Genomic DNA, 12,243 nt, shown 5'->3' on the forward strand with positions numbered 1-12,243 from the left:
AACCTCTCCTTCAGGTCCTAGTGCTTGGGAATCTCTTGCTCTTTGAAGCCTCAGGGTTCACTGGCCCTTTCAAAATGTATTAATTATTTTCCTTGCTGATTCTGTATTTAAAACTTACCAGTGGATAAGACACCACTTGTGGATGCTGCTTCTCCAACCTTGGCCCTGTGGGATGCCTGGTCCAAAGGCATTTGTGTGTCTCAGCTTTCCCAGATAATAACTGGAATGAGGATATGGGGAGTCCTCCACACCTGTGACACCAAGTGCTCCACAAGACCATGACATTAATGAGTGCAGTTTACTCAGTAGCTGTCAGTATTTGCATACATGTCCAACACCCTTTAAATCCTCTTCTTTTCCCCCCTCAACAGGCTTTTGGATGAGGAACTTAGCAGGTCAGTTGTGTGAAAACTGAGTGAGAAGCATCTTAAATGTCCAAGCCTCTGAAACAGCATGGGAGCTCCTAGGAAAGCTGATCCTGGTAGGGATTTTTGGACCAGTGCTGGTTCTGAGTTTTCTCTGAGCTGGCCATGTCTTCCCTCTCTGTAAAAACAAGCTAAAATCCTCTAATAGCCCTCCTCAAAAAATAACCCCACAAGACTCCAAACAAAGTAAAATCATTAATTTTGAACCCAATGAATATTTAGTTTCCTGACTCTTGGGTAAATATTAGATAGATTCCCAATTTCAACCTGAAGCAGTTTATTTGGCTGCTGTTCACAAGTCAGACACAGCAAAAATCAAAGAAATCTCTTTTGATTCAGGTTGGGTAATATTGCCTGAGGGGTAACATCATTTTCATTTCCACACATCCAGCACTGGCACAAAACGGCATGGACAGGTATGAGAAATGGATCATGGATCCTTGGTTCTAAGATTCCAGCTAATAGTTTCCTTTTTTTGTGTAAATAATAATTACCAATAAAAAATTTTCCTTCAAAAAAAGAGAATGTGAAAAGAAAAACACCATTGCATTTGATAAAGCAAAATCTTTTGCAGTACTGCCAAAAGAAAAAAAAAAAAGAAAGAAAGAAAGAAAAAACAAAAGAGAGTTAAAACAAATATAGCTGTTAAATAAAAGATCCAGGTACCAAAGAGCAAAATTTAATGAAAGCCAAAACTGTTAAATATGGAATCCTGTTGAGAAAAAATGTCAATGTCTTTAAGAGTTTTACCATTACTCTATTTTTAAGAAAAGTGTAGTAAAAATACATATTACAAGTTTACATTTTCCACGCTTTTGTCCTATTCACCTTTTTCTTTTTTTTTTCTTTTTTCTTTTTTCTTTTTTCTTTTTTTTTTTTTTTTGTAACCCCTCCACTGATCAAAAGCCTTTCACAGCTGCATCTCACATCTTCATGTCACACGTGGCCAGTTCTAGCAGTGCTGCTGCTCACAAGACTGCTGTGACCTGCTGCCACAGGATCCTGTTCCTGGAGGAGGATGGGGCACTGGTGGGTACCAGTAGCCTGTTCCCACCACACTGGCCCACAGCACGACAAGAGCTGGGTCAGGAGACTCATCTGAGAGCTCTGGACATGGAAAAAAGAGCTTGTGCTGGTAAGGATGCCTCCACTTGTGCTAGCGTTACACAGAACTGACATTAAAATTAAGAAAAGCAGGTTAAAAAGAATGATAAACAACAGAAAGTGCCCTGAAGTGGTGCTTGGAGTGGCTGTTAACTGAGTTCATGTTCAGCGATGAGAGATGAAGATCACAATGTTCCCACTTTTGGACAGAGGAAAACATTGGCACAAGACACGCTGTGCCCAGGCTTAGGACCTTGACTCTGACTTGCTGGTCTCCAAAGTGTTGCATGACAAGTGGATAAGTGGAGCAGATGCTTCAGACCAGGCTGGTCTGAAGTGGTAAATGTGTTACTCTGCACAGTCATACACTAATGGGAATTGGTATTCACACAGTAAGGTTTCCAGCCTTACTTCCAGATTCTCCTCATAGACCCGTGCCAGTCATTTGCCTACATCATTTTCTCTTCACCTTCCCTTCTTTCATGGCTCCTCTCTTGCTATGTTGCAAAAAACAGAAAAGAGCAAAGAAAATGAGAAAAAGCAGCTCAGAATGCTCCAGTAGCAGCTCAGTCCCTGGACAGGCTTTTGTTGGACTCTGTGAGAACCTTTGAACTTTATTTGCAGTAAGTGAGATGGGAGCAGGCCAAGTGGGCTCACTGTAAACCCTGTCCCACAGATCTTCTCCCTCACCAGATGTTCCCCTGGGAATCCTTCACTTGAGACTGTCACACCCCTGAGGTCTCTCAGGCCCACCAGGGTGAGAAGCATTTGTCTGTCCATGCCAGAGATTCACAGAATGAACCTTTTGTGTGGTTCTGGGAAACCATTCTTGCCCCCTTGACCTCCAGGCCTGTGGCTGGACCCCCAGCTGCCCCTCTGGCACTGTGGGTTTCTGCAACACCAAGTTTGGGGTCAGCAGCCTGCTTTCCTGACTTGTGGATGCTTCCCCCTCTCTAAGGATGTGAGTGGGAATCTGCTACGGTTGACTTTGTACCCATCTTGGTGGGGAGGTTGAGTGTGACCAGCACTGATGCTGCTGAATGTCAAGGTTGCTTGAATTAAGCTCTTGTATGATCTCCTCCTTTGTTTGCTTCAGCAGTTCCTGCCAGGAACCCATTCTGGCCAGCTACCTACAAAATGTCCCTCTGAGTTAGAAAAGAATGGCCATAAAGGGATTTCAGAGCAGAAGGGCAGGGGTGTCCCCGTTGCAGCCCCATGACTTGTAGCACGTTGCGCTGGTTAATTGGCAGCTGTCTAGAACTGGATGTCTGGAGATGGCCTGTTCCTGGCCCGAGGTGGTTCCCTTATGTGACCACCAGAAAGGGAGCACACACAGAAGCTAAGCAATGAAGAAATGGTTCACAATTGCTTATTAGCCCCCAATAACCTGGGCAGGAGAGTCACACGTGAGGGGAATAAATACCACATTTACTTTCCCTCTTCAGCAGCCGACTGTGATCTTAGACCAGCCCTCTGCTCCAGTCTGCCACTCTCCACTCCAGGCACGTGACTTTCCTCTTGAATCACCACTCATCGTCTCTGGAAGAATTACTGCTTTGTCCTCATGCTACCTGGGGTTTCCAAACTCACCCATGACTTCTCCCCCTGTGAAACTGCCTCGTGTTTGTGTTCAGGTTTCTTCCTGCATCGAGTCCTTCCTGCTGAGGGAGATCCAGGGCAGCTCTGTCTGCCTCGCTGCGATAACTCCACAGCCTGAGTTCACCACAGAACAACGAGGGCAGAACCACGATGGACAAAAGAGGTCAATGCTGACGCCCTGCACTGAGTTCAACTTGCCACGTATTGGTCTTTCCTTTTTTGCCTTTAGAAGCTCAGACATTGTGGTTTGCATCCCAAATGAAACCAGACTGAAGGACTGAGCAGGGAAGGGGGAAAGGGCTGATGTTACCCTGACACCACAGGAATTAGTAAGAAAAAATATATATATTGCACACACTAAGACTTATTAACAACCAAGTTAAAACAAAATGGCATAGTCCTCATTAGTGTTCCAGTGGTTCTTTGATCAGGGATGGTTCACGAGTCTGTAAAATCCCATTACACTCTCCTTATTGCAGTACAGACCTGTTTCTGTTCTCCTCCCAGTGGATCTGTTTGCAAAGAAAAAGGGAAATTTATTTGATTTCCTTGAGAAGATCCATTCAATTGTCCCTTCTGTCATCATCGTTTGTCTTGTTGGTGTTGGGTATGTTTTTTGGCTCTGGAGAGGTGGAGTTGGGCTGCCCCTGCTCTCACCCAGGGAATGGGTCAAAAGGCCAATTATAATCCCGTAGCTCCCAGGGACATGCCAGTGCTGTGGCTCATGCATGGGATCGTCTGCATGGATTTGGGGAAATCGTGGCTGACCACACGTCCATTTTCTCCACTGCCTCCTGCTGCAGCCGGCCTGGGAAGGGTTGATGTCCGTATGGCTTCGTTGATTGATTGCTGTGGGATTAAACAAAAACCCTTTTTAGGAAAGACGGGGGGGTCTCCCCCTGTCCTTTGCAATGTTGGAGAAATTATAATATTAACCAGTGTTGTCTTTCTGTTACTGTTCTCCCCTTCCTTGTCTCCATTCAGACTTTCACTTTCTGCATGTCCCCGCTGCATCTGCTCTGTTCATTCACACCTCTTCTACATGCAAAATACAGTATTTTGGGGTATAAAGCATCAGTGCCATATGCCAAAAACCTCTTCAAACTCTACAACATAAGAACAGTCATCCTGGATCTGAGCAGAGGTATTTTACACACTTCCCCCATAGAGATGCTATTGCTACTCCAGGACTGCTATGCACGGTGGACTCTGATTCACTGCAAACATATGTTTAACTTTCCTCATGTGAGAACTTGAGCATGTGCCTGTGTTTTTGTCTATAGTGATGGCTGAGGTAACTAGGAAATGCAAGCCTAATTCAGGAAACCAAATTTAATCTTCCTGTTTCAGATACATCCAAAACATTCGCTTTCAGAGATCTATGGAAACCACCTGCTTAGAACAATTCAGCTAAAAGATGAAGCCAATTTGGTTTCTTTGCATTCAAGCTATGTTCAAGGGCACCATCATTCTTTCTGGACTGGGATATTCAGGTGAAGAATTATCCCTAACAGATAAATCTGGAATAGCTACTGAGCTATTGCATTGTGACAGGTTTTTTTTGCAGTGCATTTGTGCCATGCCTAGCTTTACAGTGGGCACAAATTATAATCTAATCTTTGTAGTCCCATGGACACTGTTCATATTATTTTACCTCTGTGCTCAAGGTAGCTCTCATTGCCTGTGGAATTTCCTGAACCTCAATGGGAAAAGAGCTGTAGCACATTTTCAGTGCATTAGAAATGTTATTATTGCTGACAAAACACTGAGTGTGCTGTGAAATGGCGACATAAAATCCAAACAAGCAGTTGCTTATTTTCCTTTTGATCCTGGGTGAGTTTCAGTGAAATAAAAACCTATTTGGATTGTTTGAAACTCACTGCATGCTTCGTATTTCCATAACAAATTCCATGCTCATGAGAGAGGTCAAGATGAGGAGCACCAGGGATGTGTCACACATCCCACTGCCTCCTTGAACACCACAGTATCTGTATAAGGGATTGCCCAGATACAGGCGCTCCACAGGTGCTGCATTAAATGTCTACCTCCAAGACTCTCAAATCTAATCCACTTTTGACACAACACTTGGAAATTCAGGCACACCAGAATTTAGGTCTGAAACAGATCTCCTAGGCTGTAGGAAATACGCTTCTGCAAGACCATGACAGGGTGGAATTAAAAAAATCATTACAGGAGACATTGGAGGCCAATTTCTCTCAAACCGGATCCATAATTCTGGGATTTGGAGGCCCATGTCATCCATTCCAGGGCAACAATGCTCTGAGCATGTATTGGTGTTGTCAGCCTGGAAATGGTGCCAGCAGGGTGCCAGCAAAGGGAACAACAGGATGTGAATCATTACTTCACTCTCCCAGTTTTATCTTGCTGTTAAGAGCCTGGGTTTGGGGGATTTTTCCATATTGCAGCACCGGCTGTATCACACCAGCCCCAGCACACTTCATCCATGCTGCACACACATTGCCATACTCTGCCTTCATTAATTTTAAGGAATTTCAATATGTTTCTGTTGCTGCTTGTTCTCTGGTTTTGCTCTGTGTCTTGATTTTGAATTAGCATTCTGCCACATGTCTGATCTTGCATCAGCTCCCCATGCCAGCCCACTTGACCCCCTTTCAGCTTCCTCAGAAGCTCCTATTCCTTTCTAGCAAGTTGAGTGACAAAGTCACTTCATTATCCCTATGTCTTGGCTTTCCACCCATGGTCTGGGCTGCATCCGTCTCTGAAGGCAGCTTTGGAGGCGGGGGAGGATCAGAGAGAAGGTGTGAAAGGCCGTGGAACGGGTTGCCACCTTCATCCGCTTTGATTCACTTCTGGACTTGTAACAAAACTCGATTAAGGCAACCAGCATGGCGAGTCCGAGCCCACCGATGAGGATATAGAAAACCCCCGCCACATTGCTGAGACTCAGCGCGCTCGTCTTGTCCTGGAAGAAAGAGGAGACGGGAGGGAAAGGAGGGCACACGGGAAAGGAGAACAAAATTAATATGGGATTGCTCTGGGAAGGGTGCTGCACAATATAGCAGTACTGGCATTACATCATCTTCCTCTTTAAATGAACAAGTGACATTTCTAAGAGAGTTTTTCAATTTTTAATTCAGTGTCTAGTAAATCTAACGTTTCCCTCACACAAACAAATAAACATTTCCTCAGCAATGTGACTCTTGGTAAAGGTTTGGGATCTCTGTTTTTCAATCAGCTAACTTAAATGCTTGTTTTATCCAAAATGTCTAGTTTGAATTATTGATTAAAGGAGGAAAAAAATTGAAGTTTTCCTCCTCTGTGACATTTGCTTGTCCCTGATGTCTTGCCTGAAATAACCTGTTCTCTTGGAAATGCTCATTCCTTCATTCCTAGATTGTTTCCCCCGCAAATTCTGTTGCTGAGCAACACATTGAAGTGGATGGGATTTTTTTCCTTTTTTTTTCTCTTCCTTTTCGATTCTGGGGTTGAGGTGACACCTGAGCTGTCCGCAGAACCTCATTTGATTTCTATGTAATAAGGCAGTTATTTCATATGCAATCAAGACCTGCTGATGCATGTCTAAGCTAATTATTTGGTTGGCAATAAATAGGGCTATTAATGAGCCGCAACTTTTAGTCAGCAGATACATTCTGATTTTACAATTGCCTAATGAATCGTCACGGCTCTCTGGGGAAGAGAAAAAGCTCAGAAAGACTCATTTCACTGTGAGGGAAACCAAGTTCCCACATCTAACCCTGATGTCACCCCCTGCAGCTTTCAAAACCTTCTCCTCCACGATGACCAGGTTGAGTTGGGGTGTGAGGATAATCTGGGCAGCAACAGGATCCCAAAATTGGCTCAGCTCCATGAGCAAGGCTCCTGTTTCTAGGTCAGTCTTTTTCTACAGTGAACCAGACAGAGTCCCCTGCTCCATGCTTGCTGCTGCTCTGCGATTTTGACTCGATACCTATTTGACAGTACAGATTTCCCCAGGGCCAGCCCAACAGCTCAAGTGCAAATCTGCTGGGGCCACCAGAGTCTGAGCAGCACTGACAGCCCTGCTCTGTGGGTGTGGGAGGAAGATTGCACGTGGCTCATTTGAGATGTAGCCACACAGTTAAAGGAGAGCACTGGTGCCTGTGGAAGTGTCTGCAGCTGGTAAGGAAGCCTCTGCACAGTTCTTGGTGTTCCTCTCTGCTGCTCCATGGACACGTGGGCTGGTGGGTGGCACAGCCTGTTCCTTGCCCTCGTAGCACAGTTGATTCACTTGCTTTTCTTGGCAGGTTTTACAAGAAGCAACCCACAGTTTTTGGGAAGGGAGGGGATTCAGGAAACAGAAAAGGATATTGGAGTGATGTCGAAAGGGTCCAAACTGGAATTTCAACATGACCACGGAATGTTTCAGTACAGTGCAGTCTGCCTGACACTGGTACAGTCTTTCAGGCAAGTATGTTTTGCAAAGGACTCTGTATTTTCCTGTATTAGGGTTTGATGGCAAAATAGCTAACCCCCAAGGCATGAAAACATCTCAATTTTCACAATTAAAAAAACCTCCTGTAACAGAAGAGAATATGATTTTTTTTTCAGTTAGAAGAAAAGTGGGTTCCAGTCAAGAATGATAAAAAGATATTTTTTCTTCTATTTCACCTTCATCTGACCCACTGCCCATGCAAGCTGCCAAGCTTCTTCCCAGCTGGAGCTCCCACTGTGGGCTCTGGTACCATGGGGAGCAACTTTCCATCCTGAACCCTCTGCTGAAAGATGCAAAGGTTGTTATGGGGCTATCCCTGCTGAGTTTCATTTGCTGGAAAAAACTCAATTTTCTGTTCTTTGCTGGTTGATCACTTTGACAAGGGACTTGTGGTCACCATGTGCTGGTGGAAAGATTGGGTTTCTCCCTTGTAAAACCTTCATGCACTGGACAGGTTGTAATCTTGATGCTTCCTGTGTGCTCTCTGTAATGAGAGATTTCTGCAAATATCCTCTTAATTTCTGCAGTTTCAATATTTGAAAGATTATTTCCCTGGTCTTTTTCTAATCTGCCTTCATGCAATTTTTCCCCCAGGCTTGACTGTATATTTGTTCAGCCATCTCTTCTCTGCAGATTTTTGGGTGTGCTTTTAAGCACCAATTGGGAAATGCTGGGAGTTTTTTAGTGGTGATGTAGAAAAGCAGAGCAATTACGTAGAGGAAAGTGTGTTACAACATATCAGGTACTTTGCCCTTTAAAATTCAGTCTGAAGGAGCTGCCCCAGCTTCAGGGAGGGGTAAAGACACTAAAATGGGGCTGCCCTTCTCAGCATCCCAATCTTTCAGCCTGGCTTCTTAATGAAATGTGGCTGATTAGCACATGCTCTCTGTCCAGAGGGAGGAATGGGGACAGGAATGCAGGTGGAGCAGCCTGTTTATCTGTGTATTGCTAAAAATTGTCAGCCTATACTTCCACCTTGATTTAACAGTAAGAAACCTCCACAGTACCAGGAATGTCCAAGCTTTGTGCAAAGGATGACACTCTAGACAAGAGAAAACTCATTGATGCTCTCCTTCAAATAAATGGACCAGTGCAATCCATACAATAGTCTTTGACTTGCAGCCATGTATCCTTAGGAAGTCTGCCTTTCTTGGCTCTGTTGGGCACAAGAATACACAAATTTCAGGGTTTATTTGCCATGATATTTATTTCTACCCCGACTTTGGGATTCATGGTCCAATGAGGCACCTCCTCAGCTGGCTGCAGCAGAGCAGTCTGACAACCAGGAAAGGCTGCTGGTTCTTAATTCCCACTTTCCTCCTCATGCCAGCAGCAAAACAACCAGTAAGAGAGAGGAGATGACCCAAAGCAGTTTTCTGCACCACCACTACAATTAATTTTGGAGCTGTTATGTTTTTCTTACATTTACTTTGCAGTAGCATTATTATTGTTATTGTTATTACTCTTATTACTGCCATTCCTATTATTACTGTGACACTCTGGGTGAACTGAATGTTGTCTTATCCAGAAGGCAAAGGAAAGCACTGAGAGACACAGTGGTGAGCAAAGATACAGGGAAGGAAAAAGCAGCCTGAGTTTCACTTCTGTTTCCTTAGTAAGGTTTCTCCCAAGGAGCCAAAGGCAGATTCCTGGGGCACTGAGGAATGCTGAACTGCAGGAGCACAGCTGATGGCACAGCCTGCTACTGTGAAAAGGCTGAGAAGTGAAACTGCTCCTGTGGTGATGCTTGACTTCTCGCAAATCCTCCTTTTAATATCCTTTTCTTCCTTCCCTCTCTCAGCAGGACATGCAGAGATGTTCTTTGGGCAGGAGTGACATCTCGTTGCTCCCATCAGCTGCAGGACCTGACCCACATGAAGGGTCAAAAGCCCTGAGTGCCCCACTGAGGCTCTGCCTGCTGTTTCCATGCATGATCCTGTCCCAGTAATGCTCATAATAACAAAAAAGTCCCAAATTATTCTATGTGCTCGAGAGGACACTCCCCTCCTCTCTGCTCAGGCTCTGTGACTCCAGATGCTCTCCTGCAGAGCTGCCCATCACTGAACCAGCTTGTTAGTGGGAGTGTAAATGTCACTGCTCGTCTCCCGCAGCAGCAGAGCCCTGACGTGGGGGGAAGATTGGCAGGTGAAAAGAGAGAGAAAAACCCATCTTCCCAAAAGAAAAACCCATCTTCCCAGCCTTGTTGCTGCAGCAACCAAGCACCTTCCTGTCTGTTACTCTCAAACATGGCACTGTGTCCATCATGCCCTTTGTCACTATTTAATCCTCGTTGGCTGACAGGCATCAGGCCAAATTTGCTGAGTTTCCCAGCAGGGCTGGTCCCCTCTGTCAGCAGAGCCCGTTGGCAGCGCAGGGTGATGGCACCTTGAGTTGTTGCAGTCCCCAGAAGATGAACTGTCCTTAGAGCATGTGGCAGCTCCAGAAGTTGAGCTTTTACCCCCAAAGCTGGGCAGACTTTAGTGGGGTAAGGCCTGAAGCTCAGCAATGAAGGACAGCACTGGCCATTGTCTCAGAGTGCTGCCAGGGATGTGCAGGAGCACATGGATGGCTGGGGATGGGGCTGCTCAGCATAAGACACTTTTGATTTGAAAATCTGCCAATTTCCTGCAAAGCCAGGAAAAAGCACTAGCAGAATTTGTTCCTTCTTTTTTTTTTTTTTTTCTTTTTTAACAAAGCCAAAATTCTTTCACTGGACAAGAGGATTGGGAAATGTGTGTCTTTGATAAAGCTCTTTTAATTGCACGACACACCTGGGTGTCCCTGAAAGCAGCTTGCCATCCTGGTCTAGGAAAAATGACTTCCTTTCTCCCAATGCCTTGCAAAAGCCCCAGGAATCACATCCATCTGCCACAAAATTTAGTCTACCTTGTCATTACATTTCAACAACACAAGGCATCACTTGCAAGCCCATTTCATAGCCTGCAAAAAGTCCATCCTGTGCTTGTTTTCAAAATCAAAATCCTTCTAGGGAAGTGCCCATTACAGCACCTCTGTCTCTCCTGCTGTGGCAAGTAGAGGGGACTCAGAAAAGCTCAGGAATTGGTGGGTGGTTTGTAGCCACGTGCTACAAACGTGTGTATGGAAAAACCCTGGTCCCGTGTGAAGGGGTGGCTGCTGCGTGTTCACAGTGGGGACAACAGCAGCAGGGACATTCTGCCCAGTGCAGGACACTGCCTGGATGTCCCACTGTCTGGCAATGGGGCCATGGATTGGATGTCCAGCACCTTGTGGGATGCCATGCCGTATCAAAATGTTCAGCAAAGCAGGAGCATTTGCCTCTGGAGTTCGAGTTCAGATCCACTAATGTATCTACTGTTTCTCCACAGGAATTTTTCTGGATAAAAAAAATTGGTGGGCAATATATAGGTAAACAGATTAAAACCAGGATGCACAGAAATCAGTACAGGCATGGAACATCATCTAGGATCAATGAAAATAAGCCTGGGAAGCAGCAGAAATTTTGCTAGGCTCTGGCTAAAAACCTTGGGCACAAACCTTATCTCCAGCTAGGCCCGCACCCCTCTTCATAAGCACTCATCATTCTGAAAATCCCCCAACTGCAAACTAAACTAAGCTAAGCTCAAAGTAGACCAAAATGTGAAGGTTTTATCATGCTTGTGTGAGGAAAAATATGAAATAACATCCAACCTCTCCAACTTAGCTCTGGACCTTGGCTGTTGAGGAAAGGTGAGTGTTCCAGTCTGTGCTGGAGGGATCTGTGCCCACCATGGACAGGATGTGGGAAGCTGGGCTGGTGATCAACCCTGCCTGTCCTGCCTCATCCCTGGACCATGGGCACCATGGAAAAAGGAGGGGATGCTCATGCAGCAGCTGGGCAGTTCTGCTTGTTTACAGTAGGTACAAAAGAGCCGAAGAGACAAAAATGGATAGAACTTGGGTGGGCAATAGGTGGGCACATTTGCCTGCCTTCAGTTGTGAGAACAAGTGAACAACGCAATTTCTTGGTCTTTCTGCAGGTAGGAGAGGGGTCAGGTGATGTTTATGTTGACTTCTCTGATGTTTCATGTCACACTTCTGTTGCAGACAAGGTGCAGATGCTGAGCAAGGTCGAGAGAGGAGATCCTTTTGTGTAGCAGCCAGGATTCTTCACTGTGATCTTCCACTCCCAGAAAAAGCTTATGTGGTTTAAGGTTTGCCTACTGATTTTACATGTGGAGTTTCAAGCAGCTCTCACGACTTCAGGATCCAATCTCATTTATTCACATGATTCACATGTGTGTGATCATGTTTTCCAAGCACACGTAAATAACTTGTAATCAATATTGAAGTCATATGATCCACATAAACCCATATGTCTCAAACCTTCTCTTTCTTTCCCTATTGGTTACCCTATGGTGCGGAATGAAGCCCTACACCTACTTCTTCTTGTATTTTTTCCCAACAGAATGGTGATAAAGCACACTATTGTAGGGGTTTTGTTTTAAACTAAACTGATTTCACATCCATTTCCTTACGGGCATTTTATTGCCTATGGAATTTCTCTGGCACTGATGCATGCAGGCTCGTGGTGAAGGAATTATGGAAGCTGTGTCATGGCTCCAGTTTCCCAGCAGAAGTGATTACTTTTCATTCATATGGTGACTATTGCTCAGTTGGTTACCTTGCAAAATACACACACTC

General features: G+C 45.0%; 1 protein-coding gene across 3 annotated transcripts in view; it reads right to left on the reverse strand.

Moving 5' to 3' along the window:
* Positions 1-1,082: 1,082 nt before the first annotated feature.
* GRIA1 (glutamate ionotropic receptor AMPA type subunit 1) overlaps positions 1,083-12,243 on the reverse strand; it is a 119,542-nt gene continuing 108,381 nt past the window's right edge. For 2 of the 3 annotated variants that reach the window (XM_064387902.1, XM_064387901.1), the window contains exons 15-16: positions 5,938-6,072; positions 1,083-3,998 (exon numbers count right to left, since the gene is read on the reverse strand). In XM_064387902.1, coding sequence (XP_064243972.1) covers positions 3,810-3,998; positions 5,938-6,072 — 324 coding nt within the window. In that variant the 3' untranslated portion in view covers positions 1,083-3,809. Of the gene's footprint in view, positions 3,999-5,937; positions 6,073-12,243 lie in introns of those variants that run through there. The other variant, XR_010347206.1, reaches the window with a different exon arrangement.

Source organism: Passer domesticus, chromosome 13 (assembly GCF_036417665.1).
Source record: "Passer domesticus isolate bPasDom1 chromosome 13, bPasDom1.hap1, whole genome shotgun sequence".
NCBI classification, from domain to species: Eukaryota; Metazoa; Chordata; class Aves; order Passeriformes; family Passeridae; genus Passer; species Passer domesticus.